At 37.7% G+C, this 20,814-nt stretch overlaps 1 protein-coding gene across 12 annotated transcripts in view; it reads left to right on the plus strand.

The window, feature by feature from the left end:
- The window catches only part of PAM (peptidylglycine alpha-amidating monooxygenase), a 223,932-nt gene that overhangs the window by 182,487 nt on the left and 20,631 nt on the right, over nt 1-20,814 (plus strand). For 9 of the 12 annotated variants that reach the window (XM_077817250.1, XM_077817254.1, XM_077817257.1 and 6 more), the window contains 6 exons: nt 6,199-6,507; nt 11,623-11,752; nt 17,195-17,311; nt 17,938-18,010; nt 18,620-18,827; nt 19,543-19,743. In XM_077817250.1, the coding sequence (XP_077673376.1) occupies nt 6,199-6,507; nt 11,623-11,752; nt 17,195-17,311; nt 17,938-18,010; nt 18,620-18,827; nt 19,543-19,743 (1,038 nt within the window). The remainder of the gene's footprint in view (nt 1-6,198; nt 6,508-11,622; nt 11,753-17,194; nt 17,312-17,937; nt 18,011-18,619; nt 18,828-19,542; nt 19,744-20,814) is intronic. The other 3 variants (XM_077817259.1, XM_077817260.1, XM_077817261.1) reach the window with 1 other exon arrangement.

The raw sequence follows: 20,814 nt of genomic DNA on the forward strand, positions 1-20,814 counted from the left end.
TGAACATATTCTGTGTTATATAATGATAAGTATTCTGAAAAATCAGTGTCTAGTGTTTCAAGTTGACCACCCAAAATTAGTGGATAATTTTTTTGCCAATTTTGTCTTCATTATTCTGTGCCTCGGTTCTCCATCTGTAAAACAGTGATAGTAATACCCCCAGTCTCACAGGTGTGTTGTGCAGATAGTTTTTAATGTTTGTAAAACATTTATACAATGGTGAGACACCCAGGACAAAATTAATAGTTTTTTTTATTCAGTTAGGATTTGGATAGTGTGCAGTAAATAAGGCCTGAGGCCACACACTAAATGAGGAGGGTACAAAGAGCTATTAAATAGCTCCTCATTCACAGAATGATGCAGGGGTTCCTGTGGAAAAATAACGTGTGATCATATAATTAAAGACTGTATCATAATGCACATGGGGGACGAATTAAGATAGCACAAGCAACATTAATTCTGACCTTTCCTAACTTTTCAATGCCTGACTTAAATGCAATCTTAAAATATTTTAATGTAATTTTTTTGTATATAATTCTTGCACACAATGGTATTTTGGGATTGCTAGAAATACATTGTTCAGGCTGCCTGAACTTCTTAGTGCAGTTCTGGATCTTATAAACGATGTAGCAGAGGAAGAACTCAATGGCACTATTACTTAGAGACAGCCTGGATCAGGGGCAAAGGAGGAGAGAGGTGCTCAATATAGTATAGAGGTTACAAATCGGATGACAGGGAGAATAGTGGAATTATTGATACTGATGCAGAAAGAGGGAGGCTTGAAAGGGAAGAGAAAGTTCAGGTTCCACCATTCTGAACCTGAGTTGATCTGAGACACCCTGAATTAAATGATGGATAGAGAGGTGTAGGTCTGAGAGGCTGAAGGATTTTTAGGAGTCTTCGGTCTAGAGGTGATATCTGAGGACCGCTAGACAGAGTATGGGGAGAAAGGGGGAGGAGGACTGATCTAACCCTGAGGAGGTGGAGTCACTGAAAAATGCTGGAGTTAGAGGAGGACAAGAACCAGGACTTTACATGATGGCATTATGCTCAGAAATGCGATGCTGATTGACAATGCTGAAAGTGGCTGCTGGAAGATGAAAACAGAGAAGTCCTTTGATTAGATCAGAAGAAGATTGTTGATGGCCTTGGCAAATACCTTTTCAGTGTAGCAGAAAGGGGAGAAACCAGACTGCCAGTGATCCAAGAGAGAATTAGAGCAGAGAAAGTCATGGGAGTAGGAATAGACTGCATATTCCAGGAGCAGAGAGAGAGTAATAAAACAAGTACTCAGTTTAAATGGGATGTTTCAGGGCTTGTCTACACTGGCAAGTTTCTGCGCAGTAAAGCAACTTTTTGCCCTCAAACTGCAGACATGTACACGCTGCCAGGCCACTTTGTGCGCAGAAACTCCTCAGTTGCAGCACTGCAAAAAAAACACCTTGATGACAGTCGTAAGGCTATTTGAGCAGAGGCTCCAGTGCTCTATTGCCAGTGCAGACGTTTGATTGCTTTCTGCACTGTAATTGGCCACCAGAGCTGTCCCATAATGCCTCAAGTGACTGCTCTGCTCACTGTTTTGAACTCTGCTGCCCTGAACGCATGCACCCCTCCCCTTTCAAAGCACCGTTTCTGACAGCCGTTGAGTGCTGTGCTGATCTGCTCCAGGACACAAAGCAAACCATTAATGTGGAATGCTCGTGCTGTTGAACACAGAGGCAGGTGTGAGATCGAGAGAGAGAGAGAGAGAGAGAGAGCGCGCCCAGGGAGGGAGGCGGGGACTGATGTCGAGGTTTCCCCCTCCCCCTGCCTCAGGACTGATTGCTTCCTGCTACTGTCTGAAAATACATGACAGCATGCTGACACACTCTCTGTCCCCCAGAACACACAGTCTCTCTCTCTCTCTCACACACACACACACACTTCCCCCCACACACACACTTCAGTTGAAAAGCAGCTGGCAATGTAATAGGATGCCCATGAAACCTGCATCATGTGACTTGTGCCTGCACCATTGCAAACCCTTCTCAAAGCACCGCGTGGCCAGTTGTACAGTGGGATAGCTACCACAATGCACTGCTGTCTTTGCCGTTGCAAGAGCTGCTATTGTGGATGTACTCCAGCATTACAAGGAGCACAGTGTGGACACACAACAGCGGTTTAATTCCAGCGTTTTAATAAAAGTGGTATAACTTGTGGTACAGAAACTTGCCAGTGTAAACATATCCTCAGTCTTCACTGGATTTGCCATTAGGCTTATGTGGTTTGTGAAGTAATGTTATGTTTAACTGTTTAGGGACTTTCCCTATTTACTTTCTGTAACATTCAAAAGACTGTCCAGCAGCAGTTACCAATCATAAAACTACAGATATAAGTGAAGATATATTCCAGTAAAAGCATGACACAAATGAGAACCACATTGTCAAGGAAAATATTTTTTTATTAGAATGATACCTGATTTTATATTAAGGAAAATAATTAAGTGGATGCAGCTGGCTTATCACATTTCATAACATGAAGGTCACTTTTTTGTTCTAAAAAATAGAAAAGCTAGATTTTTAAAAGAAACTGTGAATCTGAAGATTGCAAAAATATATTTTAGTAAATGTAGTCTCAAATTGAGTAGCATGGGCAATGACATGGATTAAGTCTGACTGGAATACAAATTCATTAAAATCTCTTTCATATATAGCCATATTGTAACCTGGGGTTTTCTGAACATAAAGCTCTTGGTAACTTTTACTCTTGGCAAGGCGGTGGCAGGAAATAAATCAATGGGGACACAGCCATTCAGCTGATAGATGGTTGACACAAGCAGTGCATACAAGAGTGCTCTTACTTAAAGCTACACTGTGTTTAGCTCAAGCACTTAACACATATCTACAACAGGGTAGTAAAAACACTCCAACCCTCAATAATTACCAAAGTCTGGCATGGTTTTAAAGTGGTAGAACGACAGACATCTGATGGCCTTTCTTCTGTCTGCCATTGGGGATCCTCAGATGTGTCCATGAGGTGATCCAACTAGCCCAAAGTTCTCCCCCCTTATTTATCGTGTTAGTACAACAATAACATATTAATCAAGAAAACTGGTCAAGTAAGCAATTTCAAAGGTTAAGCAAGGGGTTTCCTGAGACTATTAATTAGACAGTTTTTGTGAAGTCCACATGCTTGAGGGTCTTGACAAACACCTCCGAGGGCAAATATAGATAAGCTTCCTTCTTTTCTAAAACCACTTTCCTCAACAGTTTCAACAGAGATCTTTTCAGGAAGGATGCAGGGAAAGACTCCCTTCTTGTGGTCGCTCACACACGTATACCTTCTGGCTTAGTTGTGCTAAGGCTGCTGCATAGGCCCACTAGAGACCTATTGACCTGGCTGTTTTTGGCGATAAGCATGATAATTGATATGCCAACTACCAGTAGTGATCCAGATAATTTACTGATCCACCAAGATCTCTCCTGCCCTTCTCCCTCCTTCAAAAAACCTGTAACCTCTCCGACACAGATTTTTCTACCCAACCCCTTTTTCCCAGGATTCTTTAATTTTTCTTTCTCAGACAGGTGCTTCTTTCCCTTAGACTCTTTGACATACCTTTCCCCAGCACTCTCTTAAATACAATTCTTGCTTACTAGATTGTCCTTTTTGTTGTATCTCCTCAGACCACATGGCCATGTCTCAAGGATTCTCTCTCAATCACTGCTGGATGTTTGTTTGCTCTCCTGCTAAATCTTTCTCTTTCATAGTCAGATCCACAGATCCTCATATTGATTCCATGCAGCAGGCCTTCACCCTATTAGTAGCTTTAGAGGTATAAGTAGTCCTGTTAGTCACTGACAAGAAGAGGGTGTGTCAAAGTCTCTGAAGACCCAGACAGTTCCAGTTCTGTCTCCACTGCGTCTGCCCATTCCCCCAGAGCCTCAATAGGTGCAAGTAGGCTTGCTCCAGGCCAGGGATTCTCAACCTTTTTCTTTTTGAGGCCCCTCCCACCCCCAGCATGCTATAAAAACTCCACGGTACACCTGTGCTAGGGCCATCAGTAGGAGGAAGCAAACAGGGCAATTGACCCCAGGACCCCATGCCACAGGGGACCCCAGAAAGCGAAGCTGCTCAGGCCCGGGTGGCTGAGCTTGGGGCAGTGGGGCTTCGGCTTTCTGCCTTGAGCCTCAGTGAGTCTAATTCCAGCCCTGCTTGGCAGATCCCCTTAAATCTGCTTGTAGCCCCCCAGGGGACCTCAGACCCCTGATGGAGAACTGCTGCTCCAGGCAATCCCTGCTGCAGAGCAAAAACTAAAATAAAAAGAGAGCTGCTCAAATGTGATTCAGAATTATTAGGACTGTGCTGACGGGGCTGCCTTTTAGTCAGAAATAAAGCCCTCCTTTCTGTTTGCCTAAGAATCCAGCAACCTGAGTCCTTCTCCCCTTCACAGAGTACAATGTGATGGACAAAAATAGTAGTGTAGCTGCAGTAGCGCAGGCAATGGGAATGGCGGCCCGTGCTAACTGCCCCAGCTACAAACCCAAATGGACCCTGAGGAAGAATAAATATATATTGTAGGCAAAGCTGATTATAGAGATGTGTTTTTAAATGTCTGGGGTTGTTGGTTTGTAAATCTGCATTTGGACAGGTTAGTTGAATTTAGCAGTAGACTGCCATTTAGAATAGGTTTTATGAGGCATACTAGCAGAGATGGCATAACAAATTTTGTTCAGGTCTAATTTGCTTTGTTCGTTTTGCTGAAATTGGCCCTATTACTTCAGCAATTATTATCCAACAGAAGTTTTCACCTGGGATATTCCTCTTTGAAGGCCAGAGATTGGAAGCCTAGTTGAAATCATTGAACCAGGGCCATTTATAAACATGACAGAATCTCTTAGGTTTTTTTTGAAAGACTTAATTTCCCCCATACCAAGTTAATGATCATGAATTATCAGTGAATGAGGTGAAACTTAGTTATCATTCTGACTTCCTAATACTTAATATAAAACTTTTTTAAAAATGTATATGGTACTCTGAGTGTAATTTAAAAATTAAATAATGAATTCCTTAATCATAACTTATCTCCTCATTAGGTGTACGTAGAATGAAATGAAATCACTATATATTTACCACAAATTAGAAGCATAATTTGTTTGTTGAATTTCTGTTCCTCTCTGGCTCTAACATACAGACAGAACTGACATTTGCTTAGAGCAGCAAAATGTTCAGTTATTGTGTGGGTGACTGCAAGCTGGTAGAGTATATATAGGCTAGTTTGGCTTAGAGCAGCAGAATCCCTAAGGATAGCTCCCACTGTTACCATTTTAAGTCTGTTTACAAGATTAAACATAAATCAATGCGGTTAAAACTGATTTTTGGCCAAAAAAAAAAAAAATCTACATTTTACACATAGATTAATTTTTCTTTTTCTGTGTTCTTGGACCAACATTCTAGAACTTGATACAGGCACGGTAGGTTATGGGAAAGCATGCTGATTTGTTATAATACTGTAGGTACAACTGCTTCATGTTTGCTTGGGGAGTGATTTTTAGGAAGGAGTCTTCTGCAATCTCCAGGAATGGACTGAAGAATGCTACTATGTCTAATTAAAAATTGTTTATAAATATATCTAGTAGCTAGTGAGTCTGCTTTCTGCAGCACATTATGTTGAAATTATTGCAGATTAGGTTTTCTTTCTTGTAGCCTGGGCTTCTTAAGCAATAATACTTTTTTTAAAAAAAAAGGGTATTTTGAAAGGTATGCCTATTATCATTATTGATTTCAGAAATGATAACATTGACAAGACTACAGAATTCTCATCTTTCTTTTGTAAGTCTGCAGTACTCTGGCTTCTGAATCCAGCAGAGTGCTCTGTAGATATCCTTTACTGAAATTCTTGTTGAAATCATGGACGCATTCCTTTGTTCCTAAGAACATCTTTAGAGAGGTGATGTTTTCTTTTTTGGTCCTGAAATGTCAGGAAAAATTGGACATTATTATGTAAATTAAGGCTAATAAAGGGTTGATATCTCTTCATGCCATAGGCTTTCTTCATTAAAATTTATGAAAGACTGAAAACAGTTCCTTCATGCACTAGCCATACCAATGACTGTATGAATACTTTTTTATATTACTGTAGTTTGCTAAAACTGTAGAAAACTTTATAATCTATTATAATCTCCTCCCCCCTCCCCCTTATCTTTTCTCTTTTCTGTACAGGTGATTTCTATTCACTCATTTCCAAGCTGCTAGGAGAAAGGGAAGATGTTGTTCATGTGCATAAGTATAACCCTACCGAAAAAGCAGAATCAGATCTTGTAGCTGAGATTGCTAATGTAGTTCAAAAGAAGGATCTTGGCTGGTTTGATGCCAGAGAGGTTACAAATCACGATGAAAGGGCCAATACTAGTCTCGCCAGAAACAGAATTCACAAATTTCACAGACTAGAATCCACCTTGAGGCCACCAGAGAACAGGCATGTCTCTTTACAGCATGGTGAGGGAAGCTCGGAAAAAGAACATACTGGAGGTGGGTTAGGGGTACATTTTAAGTAATGTACTACTGCAAAGTAAGAGCTGTGATCCACATTAGCAAAATCTGAAGGGAATATCAGTTGATGCTTGAAATACTTTCACAAAAATATCTAATGATGAAAAGTGTCTTTTTACATCTCTCGATGATACATAAATCATAAACTTTTCCCTCTCATTATCACAAAAGGCAATAGTGTACTGGAAAAATTGAGTTAGAATAATCAGATCCAAATAGTTCACTTTTTGGGCTGTTAAATTGAAACATTGAGGGTTGAACAAATTGTGGTTAATTTGACATTCTGCTAAATAGATGTAAACAAATATGGATATAGTAGTGAATTCAAGTGTTTTATTTTTCCCTTTTGCAACTGGCTTCATTGAAATGACTAATGGGGGCGATCTTCACACCCTTGTTGACTTTTTTTCAGCTGACTTGACTTGTCAAACATCAAGATTTTACAAGCTCTATTTCTTGTAGTTCCACTAACTATTTTCCCCTAAATGAAGAAAAGTTGTTATTATTGAGGAATAGTCCAGAAAGTCAATAGTTATTTCTTTATTTCAAACCAGGATTGGCTACTCTAATTAGCAGATTAAAACTCGTTCCCATCAGGTTTCTATGACAGCAAAAACCATAAAAGCATATTTGTTTTTCTTGTGTTGTGGTCTCTGTGATATTGATTGTGTTTAGTCTCGCTAATGTGGAAAGGCAGATAATACAGCATGTGAAGAGTATCTGTTATGTATGCATGGCAGCCATTGGTGTGTGTGAGCTGTAGCAGCCCAGGCTGCCTTTATGTTGCAAACAGCCAGCTTGCTGTTTCCAAATACATTTTCCTTACAAACATAAATTATTCATCATCCATTTGATTTTTATTTGCAATTTAAAATATGAGCATGGAATGCTTTCTGCTCACATGCAGTTCAAATACAGTGTAATAATTGCTAAATACAGGATTTAATATTTAATAGACTACCAGAGATATGGACTTCTAGTATTAGGTGTTGCTACTTGCTTTTAAATGAAATACAGCCACAGTTATAGGCAAGAGAGGCAGGGAGGAAAGGATGAGGAGTGTTCACTGTTATGGCCCTGATTTTCTTTTCCCATATACAAGTGTAAATCAGGAATAGCACCATTAAAGACAGTGAAGTTCAACTGGTGCTAGTGCATGGAAAATTCAATAGTTATTTTACATCTGTAGTTGGTACTGATGCATCTGCTGCTGGAATACTGTGTTCAGTTGTGGTGCCCACACTTCAAGAAAGATGTTGCTAAATTGGAGAGGGTTCAAAAAGGAGTCACAAGAATGATTAGAGGATTAGAAACCTGCCTTATATTAATGGACTCAAAGAGCTCAATTTATTTAGCTTAACAAAGAGAAGGTTAAGGGGTGACATGATTACAGTCCATAGATATCTACAGGGGGAACAAATATTTAATAATGGGCTCTTCGGTCTAGCAGAGAAAGGTATAACATGGGTCAGTGGTTGGAAGCTGAAGCTAGACAAATTCAGACAGGAAATAAGGCTTAAACTTATTATGGTGAGAGTAGTTAACCATTGGAACAATTTACCGAGGGGTTGTTGTGGATTCTCCATCACTGACCCTTTTTAAATGCAATACAATGTTTTTCTAAAAGATGGGCTGTAGTTACTTAGGGAAAAATGTATGTCCTGTGTTATACGGGAGGTCAGACTAGATGATCAGACTGGTCCCTTTCAACCTTGGAATCTATGAATCTATCTGCATTACCTAAAAGTGCAGCTATCTTGGTGTGTTGTGGATGGAGATGTGGTGGTTGATATAGCTGGATCCTGAACCATTGATGTCTTTGAAGGTTATAACTAAGACCCTGAACTGGCAAAACAAGTAGATTTGGAGCTGAGCCAATGGAGGATGCAGAGTGATGTACTCACAATGGCTTTACACCACTGAGAAGCTGGCTCCCATGTTCTGTGCAAACTAGAGAAGTTGTATTGTTTCCAACATTGGTCTTGGATACAATGAATTGCTATCTGCAAGTGAAGAATACCTCGAGCGCTCTGACTTGGATGCTCCTCTGAGATGAAGTAGTCAAGAGTCGCACAGCAAATCGAAGGTGGAAGACAAAACCAGGCGCCGAGATGTTTGTCCTTGACTCTTAATTTGTTGATTCTTGCAAATGTGATCAAATTTATTATCTTAGTTCCATGTCAAAAACTGTGCTGCGTGAGAGATCTATGTAATTTTAATCCCTATATAACGTATTTGTTCTTTCTTGTTTCTCCACACTCAAGTTGTAAAAGTCTCTCAACCCATCTACTTCGACCTTTCAACAGTGGCTTACGCAGAGAGAAAGAGACACACCTAGAGTTGAAAATATCAACTTAAACCCAGTTATAACATGATTTGGCTCTGTCCACACTGGCTGGCCAAACTGTTATCTAGTTCAGTAATCTTATGTGTGGTAACTTATTTCCTTGCTATTTTCATTTTCCCCTGCTGTGCTAAACTTCTTTTGATTTTGATTACTTGAAAGTGCACCAAAAGAACAAGGCTTTGGGGGAGAAGAAATGAAATCAAGATGTGACTGAGCAATAGATCTTGTTGAGAGTGAGGGAGACATGTATGGGTGGGTCCTTTTTCACCTTGAGCTCCCTCAGGCTCAATGACAGAACCAGTAAAAAGAAGTGTGAGAAGGAAAAGAAGTGCTTCAGGGACACCTCACCCCACCCTGCAAAAAAATGGGAAGAGTTTTAAGTTTTATTTTTTATTTTCCTTCTTCATTCTGCTGTTCTCAGTGGCCTAGTCTGCAGAACAGGGTTCTGGTTTCAGCTGCCTGAGGGGAAACTATACCATGCAGAAAATGAGAGGGGAAAATTTAACTCAAGCCCTTTGGGGAAAGAGGAGCCTCCTCTGTCATCTCCCTTTTCCCTCCCCTTCTGCCTACAGAAAATATTTTTAAGCAAGAAAAACTCTGACGCGAAAAAATGACCGGCTATTCTCTGTTTGTTCATGTGTACAGAAACTTTTCCAGCACATCACGAAGTGTTGCTTTGTGGATACTTGCCATTAAGATATTCTTCTTAATATAATGCTGCCTCATGAAACTTTTTACCATTTTCCTGTATGGAAAAAATCACATTTTTCCATGAAGGAAAAAATCCAGCTGTAATATTTTGTAATGGGATGATCTTTCCTTTCAAACTTAAGCAAGAAGGAATTGTTCAAATGACTTTAGAGCTTATATTTAAAAGTGGGTATTTACAATACCATATTTGGATTTAATATCTGCACTACTGCAATAAAATTAAATGTAAACTATGGCAAACCATTACCCTGTGAATCTGTTCTTGAATGTTCTAATTGTTCTTCTCTTTCAGAAGCCAAGCAGTAGATATTGTTTCACAGATCTGATTGTCTCGTTTTACAAGTGACTTACTTTTTCCTCACATAAAAATAGAAAGACTTGGATTTTAAAAACATACTCCTCTAAAGAAGCAGTTGTCATATAGAAATATGATTTATTTTCCTATTGCATGATGTCTGCGTGTATGTAGACAAATAAACAATACTGAACACCAAACAAGACCAAAAGCACTCTTGATCTCACTGCTGAAGGACATAACTCAGGTTTCTGCATGGATTATGCTTTGTTGGCTACCCTCAGGAATTCAGGCAACAAAACCATTGCAAGTAGAGTGATGGGTCATACAAGAGACTCATCAATCTCTAGTATTTACATTAGAAATTTAAAATGCTACGTCACATTTTTGAAAATAAGTATAGTGTATATGATGCCACTGGAAGTGTAAATCATAATGACTAACTCTGAGATTATAGTCGTCGTTACTAATGGCTTTGGTAGTGTATGTATTACACTGTAAATCCAACCTGGATTGTGATGGACAATATAGGACCCAAAAGATGGTTGAATGCTAGATCTTGGGACATAAAGATTTCAGAGGCGATTCTAAATTATTTTGTTTTGGCCAAGAAGTCCCTGGATTCACTTAATTTCATTCCTTGAAGAACAAGGTGGAAAAAAAAAATCTTCAGTACTGAAATCATTTTGTTACTGCAGAAAATTTGAGGTAAAAGCAAAAAAAAAAAATTAAACCACAAACAAAATTGGCCAAAGCCAGTATTTTTTAAATGTTCCTAGTTTCATATTTCTTTTTCTTTTTTGGTACAAACAAGGAGACTGACTCAAATTAGTAGAATGGCTCTTTTGTTATATTACTATGTTTTTGATATATAGTGTCAAAATCAGATCTGGCTTATGTAAAAATTACCAGATATTTATGTCCTCAGATGTAAAGTGGGTCACGAGATAAATGAGGACAGATATTCCCTCCTTACCTATCCCACCCCACCTTTTTTTAGGTCTTTTCAGATACTTCATTATAATTTCTAGCTCTTTTTGTCAGTAAATTACCTGGGACTATGTAATGCGCGATCTCAGGATATGCGGACTATAGTAAAGGAGGTGACTGACTCCCAAAAGCACATAAGTAAATCCTGCAAGGTACTGCTAGTTTGTTTGGGTCACATCATTGTTTTTTTGGTTTTTTTTGTATTGCTTGCTTCTTTCCTCCCTGTGTTTTTTTAATACAACATTTTTGTTTTGAAAAACATGATAGGCTTGCCCTGCTTGCTCTCAGTCACCCACTTTTGATACCATTCCAATTAAAATTAAACTAGAAAACATTAAAAGTATTTTAATAAAATGCCAAACTAATGTGGTATTACTAGAATTATCTCTAAACTATACATGCTGATTATTTGAGATAGCAATTTTGTATATATTAATTCTTTCAGTGTACTAGGAACATACAATTGATAATAAAACAATATTCTGTGTATATATATGCTATTAAGATGGAGAAGAGAATAAAATCAAAGGCAGGTTCTCAATTTTTCTGTCATTTTTCATAGCTCAGGATGCCACTGCTTGTGCATGATATACATTTATCATAAGAAAGTTACTGCTTGGAATCAAATGGCAACACATTTAATAGAAATATTGCATGTAAGGAAATGTGCATGTCCTTCTATCATAAATCAGTGAATTTTCTACCAATTTCATATTTTCACATTAATATACTGCATGAATTTCTTTTTTAGATTTCCACATAGAAGAGGCTGTGGACTGGCCTGGAGTAAACCTCAAACTAGGCCAGGTTTCTGGGCTGGCCCTGGACCCTAAAAATAACCTGGTTATTTTCCACAGGGGTGATCACGTGTGGGATGGAAAGTAAGTGGATGTTCTATCAAGTAGTATATTTAAATAGTTGACTATGCTGTTTGTTCAACATATTTTCTTTAGGCAGGAAATGGACATAGAATGTTCCTGCTTACAATAGTTAGATATGGGGAGGGTGACTGGTTAGATGACATAGTTTTGAGTCTCCCGAGTTACTAGATCTTTAGAACAGTAAGATAAGGCTAGTGTGTCATGTAATGCTTCCCCAAAACAAATTTCATCCACTAATTTGATAAAACTTCACAGTGTTTTTGTGCTCCCATGAAACTTCTCACGCCAAAAATTGCGATTTCTCCACTGCTTGGGGTTTAAGGGAGAAATAAAATGAGATCCCAAAAGTAAGAGCAACTTATTTGTAGCAAAATATGAGCAATTAAAAAAATAAAAAATAAACCACTATTTTGGTATTACATACCATATAGTTCCTCCTGCTGTCCTAACTAACAGCTAGTCAGTACGCTGGATGGAATTTTCCAAGTGTCTGAGTGACTGACTTTCAGTGGGACTGGAGCTGATGAGTTACTTAAGCACTTCTGAAAATCCCACCTACTGTCTTTCAAGCCAAATTCTACCCCTGAATGAGCATTTGTGACACGGGGCTGATGTTGAAATCAGTTTAAGCATGCAGCTGAGAACAGAATTTAGCCTGTAGAAGTGTGAATTTTACAATTGATAGCACTGATAGTGGTGCACAAACAAGGTAAACAAAATGCAGTCATGGTGGCTGGTGGCCTCTTTGAAATAGTAGGAGGCAGCAATCAGTTTGCTGCATTGAAAAAGACTAATTTGTTATGAGAAGACGTTATTTTATTCAGACTTCTAAGGAGGTTTCACTGATAATTAAGGTTAAGATTTTGTCACGGTTATTTTTAGTAAAAGTCATGGACAGGTGGGGCGCAATAAACAAAAATTCACAGAAGCCTGCGACCTGTCCGTGACTTTTACTAAGAATTGCGGTGGGGTGGTGGGAACTGAAGTCCGAGCCCTGCCACCCGGTTGAGGCTCTGCCTCTGCTATGCAGGGCTGACAGCCTCCGATGCAGCCACAAGGGCTGACAGCCCCAGTCCCTGTTGCAGCCACGAGGGCCGAAGCCGAAGAAGTCATGGAGGTTAGTCAGTCATGGAATCCGTGACCTCCGTGACTAAATCATATCCTTACTAATAATGAAGAAATAAGTTGTGTTTGTGTATATGGCTGCTCTGTCTTGATTCAGAAAAGTATATTAATATATTTTGTTATTTGAAGTGATATGTAACTATCTCTTTTTTGTATTTATATATTAAAATTGTATGGATAAATTTTAAAACATTCAGGAAGAAAAAAACACAGCATCTCTACTAAACATGGCTTAATGTATCTTGCAAGTAACCTGTTCTACATATATGTATACATAAACATGACACTTAAGAGTATGTTTGTTTCAATCTTTGTGGTGAAATTTAATTTTATCATAATTAATAGTCTCTCTAAAAGTTTGTACTTTTTGATAGATTATTTTATAGCCTTCTTTGCTTGAGAAAGCTGTCTCCTATCCCTGTAATGAAAACAGTACATTTGATTATAGCTTTTAGCCAATAGACTACTATGATGGATAAGAAATAAATCTTTTAAGTCTCTTGTGCAGTATTTCAAAGTGATCTTTCTGTCTGAAGTTTATATAAACATGGACTGTGTGATTTGAAAGGGTGACACATACATAGGTTGTGTTATTCAGGCTTCAAGTAAGAGCTTATATTGAAGTTATTCTTTTCATCTCCCCTCCCACACATGCAAATAAATGCTGTTTTTTGTGTCATTGAAGAAAAAGTTAAATCAAAAACATTTCAGAATATTTGGCAGTTATTGTTACTGTGTGACTCCTATCATCATTTGTCACTTCTGAAATTTGTGTTTTGAGAGTTTGGCAATTGTGATATATTCACCCCAGGTCCAGAACATACAACTGGAAACTGAACCTACCAATAATGATCATGAGTGTCTGGTACATGTACGGAGCAGTTTTAAAATTCCTTTTCAGCCTTTGAAGACGTGTTTCTGTCCCATGTAGCATATTCATTATATTGGATGCTGCCCATTCTAAGTGAGGTCAGCCCTAACAATGGAGATGGAAGAAGGAACTGGGACGGAAACATGCAGAGTTAGATGTGCCTGGTGAAGGAAACATGGAGAAGAAGCAAAGCAGGAAAACACACACAATTCAATATCAGTCTTAACTAAGTTAATGTTTCTGATTGGCTGCCAATATGCAAAGCCATTCATTGAACATAATAACCTTCATCAGATCATAAATTTGATGAATTCTTGGCCTTGGGGTTCAATTCATTTTCACTGATGGAGTGCTTCACCAGCATGCTAGATAGAAAGAAGCAAACACAAATTTGCAGAGCTTTAGCACTGCACAAATGGTTCCCATGTATTATTAATATGTGCTATAACAAGGAGGCTCCTCAGACAGCAGAATGCAGCTGAGTGAAAGGTCTGTATGGCTTATAATGCAAACTCCGTCTGCTTTAGAACACTAAACTAGGCAGTTTAATATTGTTGTACAATGCTAACCTCTATAATCCAGGGTTAGTTTATAAATTGCTCTGTTGCTTCAGTGAATCTGAGGTGATTTTACATTTTTCCTTAAGTGAATCAAATACCCTGTCTGTGCGATCACTACAGAACAGCTTTTTCTGTTTTTATAAAGCAAGTGCTATTCAAAGTGGAAAAGATTAGAACTGTTCAGTCAGTTATGTAACTGATCAAAGTGAGTATCTTCACAGTTTTATGATGAAAAAGGCAGTCTGGTTATGTGGTTTATAAAATATGTAATACAGGATTTAAATCAGATTTTTGAACTGTAAGTCTGCTGTGGTCTGAGTGCCTCTCAAAGCTGCATTTCTAATTAGCAAAGGCTAGAAATATGAATTTAAAATGCTGTGCCAAGTGTTACAACTGTGAGGGATACTAATCAGAATGTGACCTCTGGAGCTATGCTCTCTAGGACAGTGGAAATCAGGTGCTCTGCAAAGGTGACTTGTCTGCTTTCTGATGGAGTACATGCCTGATTCATCACAGTATTAGGGCTTGCCTGTATGAACATTACTTTGTAGCAAGCTGGGGTGTAATTCTATCCTACACTAGCTATCTGTGTGGACCCTGTTACTCTGCATTAAAAGTTCCCTAGGCGCTTTAAACTATTCCAGCTTCAAAGAAGGGGTAGATCAAAATGCATTACAGAAGTTGTAATGCATGGCAGCAGGATCTACCCCAGGTATTCAGTGCACAGCAGACTACTGCGGGAGCAGCTGTACGCTCCAGTTTACCACAAACTAAGTGTTCGGAGAGAGAAGCCCTTAGCACTTCCTAATAGTGGATTTTTTTATTAGCATTATCAGCAACATCGTTAGCAAAGGAGGTGGGATTGTAATTATGGAAATACATGAAGGGTGGAATCAGAGCCACCAGCATAACATGGAGGACTCCAGATGTACTCTGATCCTAGATCAGAATGCTTGTCAGCAAAATCAGTCTGAGAGTAAACAGAGAGTTTACTAGCATGATATTAAGTATCATGCCTCATGGGTTTGATTTTAGACCTAGTATTAGTCAGCATGATCCATATTTCTGTTTTCCTCCCCCACTCCCAAATCATTTAAACCGAAGAAAGTCCGTGATCACACACAAGGATGTATAGTATCTTAGGCCTGAGCTTTTTTTCAGGGATAGCGAAGTCCATTTGTCAGATGCAGGGGCTAACAACTGGCTCCATGGCTTTAACAAATAGATTAGGCAGGAAATAGCTACCCCCCCAGGCAGTGTGGATGGGGGTTTAGGCCCAGGCAGATGTGCCCTGAGTTATTGGTTGTATGGTGGGAGACATGTACATCGCACTGGACCCGGTTAAATCCCTGGTAAGAGAGAATAGGAGACAGGACACATAATGCACCTCCCACTATTAAAAAAAGTTGCAGCCTGCTGCTTAAATCCATTCCATGTATCTGTCATTCATTTGTCTGTGTCTTGATCAGTGACTGAATAGTAAATTACCCTGCCTCTGTACAAAGGACTCTAGCTCCTAAGTTTAGGACGAAAAAAAAGAGGAATGTTCTAGAAACTGCCATCCTGTTCATCATCGTTTATGAGAAAAGGAAGGGATTTATTGGTACCTTTCAAAAAATAAAACCTAGATGATGATATAACAAGTAGTGTCAGGTCATGTACATTTTAATGACACAGGAATATAACCCTAAAGATTTTCTAATTGTGGTTTGTGTATAAACTTAATAAACAAATCAACCAACTAATCAATGGATGTGGGACAGACCTGAGTAGTCTATCACTTTCCCAAATGGAAAACTGTGGACAGATAACTTCCTCATAACATTAAATATTTATACCGTTCATGCTGTAGTGTACAGCGTATTAATAGTTTTATTCACAGCCATGTCTGAAGCTTTGTAAAGTAGCTTCCTTTTTACCAAAATGTATTGATCACAATTGGATTGAACTCAGTAGGGACTAAGAAACTGCTTTTAAGAAAAAGTAATAGTAATTCAAGTATGTTCAAACATTTTAGTCAAAAATTAAATTACATTTTCTACACCTAATTAGATTAAATTTTTGGTTTGAAGAATTCCACTTATATGCACGTACCGTTAGTGCTTAGCTTCCTTGAATGCGGAGCACTTTTTGAAATCAATTTATGGACAGAGATACGTACACTAATACTTTCTTCTTAGTTAAGCATGTGGAAATTTGACCTCGTATAAGTAGCTCAAATTCACTTTCTGTGAATTTAAGAAATCTTAGCTCCCTAAATTTTGGGTTAAAAGTTGAGATGGCAGAACTAAATCTTGCTTGTTCTTGAATTTACTTGCTGTATACTTAGTTATTTTGGGGGTGCAGTTGTAGGAAAGCAGACATGTACATAGTATGACATGCTTTTCTACCAAACGTTTTCTGAAAAGTAGAAAAGGAAAGTATGTGTTACTGGAATAAACACCGGCAAGAATATTAAAGTGCACAGAAAATTTACATAAATTAATGCAGTAAGTTAACAATTCAGGTTTAAGACTTTCTTGGCAACTATCTTCATGAGTACTCTGAGAAGCATGAAACAACAAAAATTCTCTGTGTCATTACAAAGAAAATAAAAAGTGAAGCTGAAATTTGCTTTTTTAACAATGATTGAAAATACAGGATTGTCTTGGTTGTGTCTGCTCATTTTGATTACACACATTCACTGTCACAGGGAATGACATCTGTGAGAAGAGCTGCAATCCAAAACACTTCCGTGATAATACAGAAGTATAAGAAGATGCATAAAAACTTAGAAAATTTAAGATTTTTCCCTTTAGTCTACAAAGTTCTGCTATAAGTCATGTATCTTTCTTGTGAACTGAAACTTCTAACATATTCACTTTGTATTTCAATATATCTTTATAGTTCATTTGACAGTAGCTTTGTTTATCAACAAAGAGGACTTGGACCAATTGAACAGAACACAATTCTTGTAATAGACCCAAGTAATGCAGACATTCTTAATTCCACAGGCAAAAATCTGTAAGTTGTATTTACTTTTATTAATAAAACTTTTATATTCTTGTATACTACATTTCATCCTGAAGCGTTTAATCAGTATATTTTTTTATTCTAAGACTTATGTCACATATCATCTCTCTCACATTTGGTTTCATTTATAAAAAATTAAAAAATCAACCAGTATTGCGAACAGCAGGCAATGGATGAAAACCAACTTTGCTATTGTCTCCCTCCACTCCCTAACAATCAATACCCTTCATCTACTGACCCAAATTAGCAAATACTCGTATGGAGCAAATGTATCTGGCAGAGCATTGTAAAGGCTGCCCTTGTTGGCACAAGGGATTGAATGTGAGGACCAGGGCTGAGGGCCCTTTACCAAGAAAGTCCAGCTGCCTGTAACTTTAACCCTGTATGCTGACAACAAGAGCATTCCAACCGACTGCAGCAGTGGGGCAAAGAGGTATCTCAGTATCTTAGATAGTAGTAGGGGCACAAGGCTTTGTAGATGATGAGCAAAATCTTGAATTGCTCTTGGGAAAAAAATTAGACACTAATGTAGATAATAGACCAGTCATGGATTGTAACAGTATCCGCCACATCACTTTCGTTTTTTAAATGCAGTTCTTTTAAATTTATGTTTGCAGATTTTATTTGCCACATGGCTTGAGTATAGATAAAGATGGTAACTACTGGGTCACTGATGTAGCTCTCCATCAGGTATGTGTTTTTCTGGAACAATGTTTTGTTCAATGTTTCTGTTTTCAGTGTTTTTCTGGAAGTACTGTATGTGATCTCATTACTTTTAGTTGAATTAGTTTGTATATTTTGCTAAAGGCTTAATAAAATTATTAAATTGTGGCTGTTAAGATATACACTAAAGGCTTGTCCATATGGGGAAATTCACTAGAGTAGCTATAGCGGAATTAGTTATTCCAGAATAACGTCTTATATGGACACTGTTGTGGAATAAAAGTGACTTCATTCTAAAATAATTACTTTGCTATAGCAGAATAACTTATGCTGGTCAATTTCCCCGTATAGACAAGTATTAAATGGTCAGCTACCTCATTGGCTGAAATTGCTGATGATTTATATTTTATGCAGATTTTTTCCAGAATCAACGCCATTACATTCTTGATGATGGATTTCTTCATTGAAGCGATATGTATATAAAAAGCCTAATAAAATAAATGTGCATGTAAAAATGTTCTTTCTATAGAGCAGATTTATATACTTTCCCTAAACAATCACTATTATACTTGGACTAGCTATCATGCATCACTTTCTATAACTTGAAATCTCTTATGTTTTCCATTACTACAAAAGGTGTTCAAATTGGGAGTACATGATAAAGAACCTTTATTGATCCTGGGAAGATCTTTGCAACCAGGCAGTGACAAAAATCACTTCTGTCAACCAACCGATGTGGCCGTGGATCCAGTCACAGGCAACATTTATGTGTCTGATGGCTACTGTAACAGCCGAATTGTTGTGTTCTCTCCAAACGGAATGTTCACCATGCAGTGGGGGGAAGGTACTGATTAAAGCTCTTGATGTTTAACTAGCTACTGAGCCTGCTGTGGTCTTAAACTATTAAATGCAGCATATGTAAAATTGTTTACTGAGATTACTGTAACAGAAATAAGTGGTAAATAATGCTCACAGGCCCTGATTGGATATCAGGGTGGTCTTATCTTTTGAATGCCATCATACATAGTTCTATATGTATATGTAGTTCTATATGTAGATTTTTTTTTAACACATCTTTTAAAAAGCAGAAGGAAAAGACTGTGTACGCTTCCAGAACAACTATGCACATGAATTTACTATGTTATCAATAAAATGCCCCTATTTTAATAAACATTTTTTTTAAATATTGCTTGAATAAGAACTTAAAATTCTGAGGTGTGGTAACTTCTTGTTAAGCTTTGGCATAGTCCTTTCAATTCTTGTAAATAATTAAATCCCTGTTTAACTCAAGAAATTATATATGAAACTTTTTTCATTGTCAAGCATTTTGTGGTGAAGTAAGTAACTTCAGTACAAACATTTGTGCCTGATTTTTCCGTTCAGTGTCGTGGTTTAAAGTGAAAATAACTCCATTTACTTTATTAGGGTTAAACTGTTGGTGAGAATGAGAATCGTGTATTCTTTTTCCCATGGTTATATTGCACAATGTAGAATAACACTATTTCTAGCCAAAGATGGTTATTTCAGATTGCGAATTTTTTGGATATTTTCTTTTGCAGAGACTTCAGTAGGCAAAGCCAAACCTGGCCAGTTCCGAATCCCTCACAGCTTAACACTGGTACCTGAGTTTGGTCAGCTGTGTGTAGCAGACAGGGAAAATGGACGAATTCAGTGTTTTAGGTCAGAAACTGGAGAGTTCACAAGAGAAATCAAACACAAATTGTTTGGAAGAGAATTATTTGCAGTTTCATATATTCCAGGTAATGGCTTTTTTCATGTTCTTCATATTTAAGTTATATGCTTAATCACTTCAATAACACAACACACAATATTATTTAATTAAGAGACTATCTCATATCTTAGGCCAGAAATTTGTTCTTTTTCAAAATTATATAGATTTTTGCAACTGTCTAATTTTGGAAAAAAACTACCTTTCCATTCGAGAAATTATGAAGAAATGAACTTTCTTAAATGTAATGCCAACAAATAAGCAATATTGTTTGCACTTTTTACCTTCGTGGTTACACAGTCAAATAACAAGCTCCATTAGAGAAACAGGAAAATACATTTCCAAACAACAGGAAAAGAAATTGTCAAATTTCTTAGAGAACAATAATAAAAATCGGAGAATAAAAAATAATTACATGATGGTGTTGCTGTTTTTAAATACCAAAACTTAAGGTGGTGGGGGTTTTTTTGTTTGTTTGTTTTTTTAATTTAATAGCCAAATGTGTATGTTTATGTTGGGAGCAAAGTAAAAAGTTAAATCCAGAATTCAGGGATGTTCAGATTGTGGCTGCATTTCTCTCTCTTCTTCGGCTACTATTTTAAAAATAAATAAATAAATAAAATAAAAAGAACCCTCCAGTTTGCTATTTTATGTACCACCTATATTCTGAGGCCTGAAAACTCAAAGTAAACAGTAGACATAAATACTTTCTAAGGTTTTTAAACAGTTTCATACCAGGTTTGAAATCTGTATTCATCACTTTATTTGTGCTGTAACTATGGGTATGTGTTGCTTCTTTTGCATGAGGAAAGAGAGGTGTATTTGGGAATGAAAGGAGAGAAATGGTCAGGTAAAAGAGGATGACAGTGATGAGAGCAAAATAACCAGATAAGGAAGTAGAAAAGAGAAAACAGGAAGAAAAATAAAAGGGTGGGGAAAACAGGAGAAAGAATAAACCAAAAGGGGGAGAGAATACCATGCTTAAAACAGCACTTCTTGTCCATCATAAACAGGAAGTACTGCTTCCTGAAGAGCCAGTTCAGAGATTTGGAAGTGCAAAAGCTCTAGAAAAGTGCTGAAGCAACCAACCTGAGTTGGTTTT

Source organism: Eretmochelys imbricata, chromosome 5 (genome assembly GCF_965152235.1).
Source record: "Eretmochelys imbricata isolate rEreImb1 chromosome 5, rEreImb1.hap1, whole genome shotgun sequence".
Taxonomy (NCBI): Eukaryota; Metazoa; Chordata; order Testudines; family Cheloniidae; genus Eretmochelys; species Eretmochelys imbricata.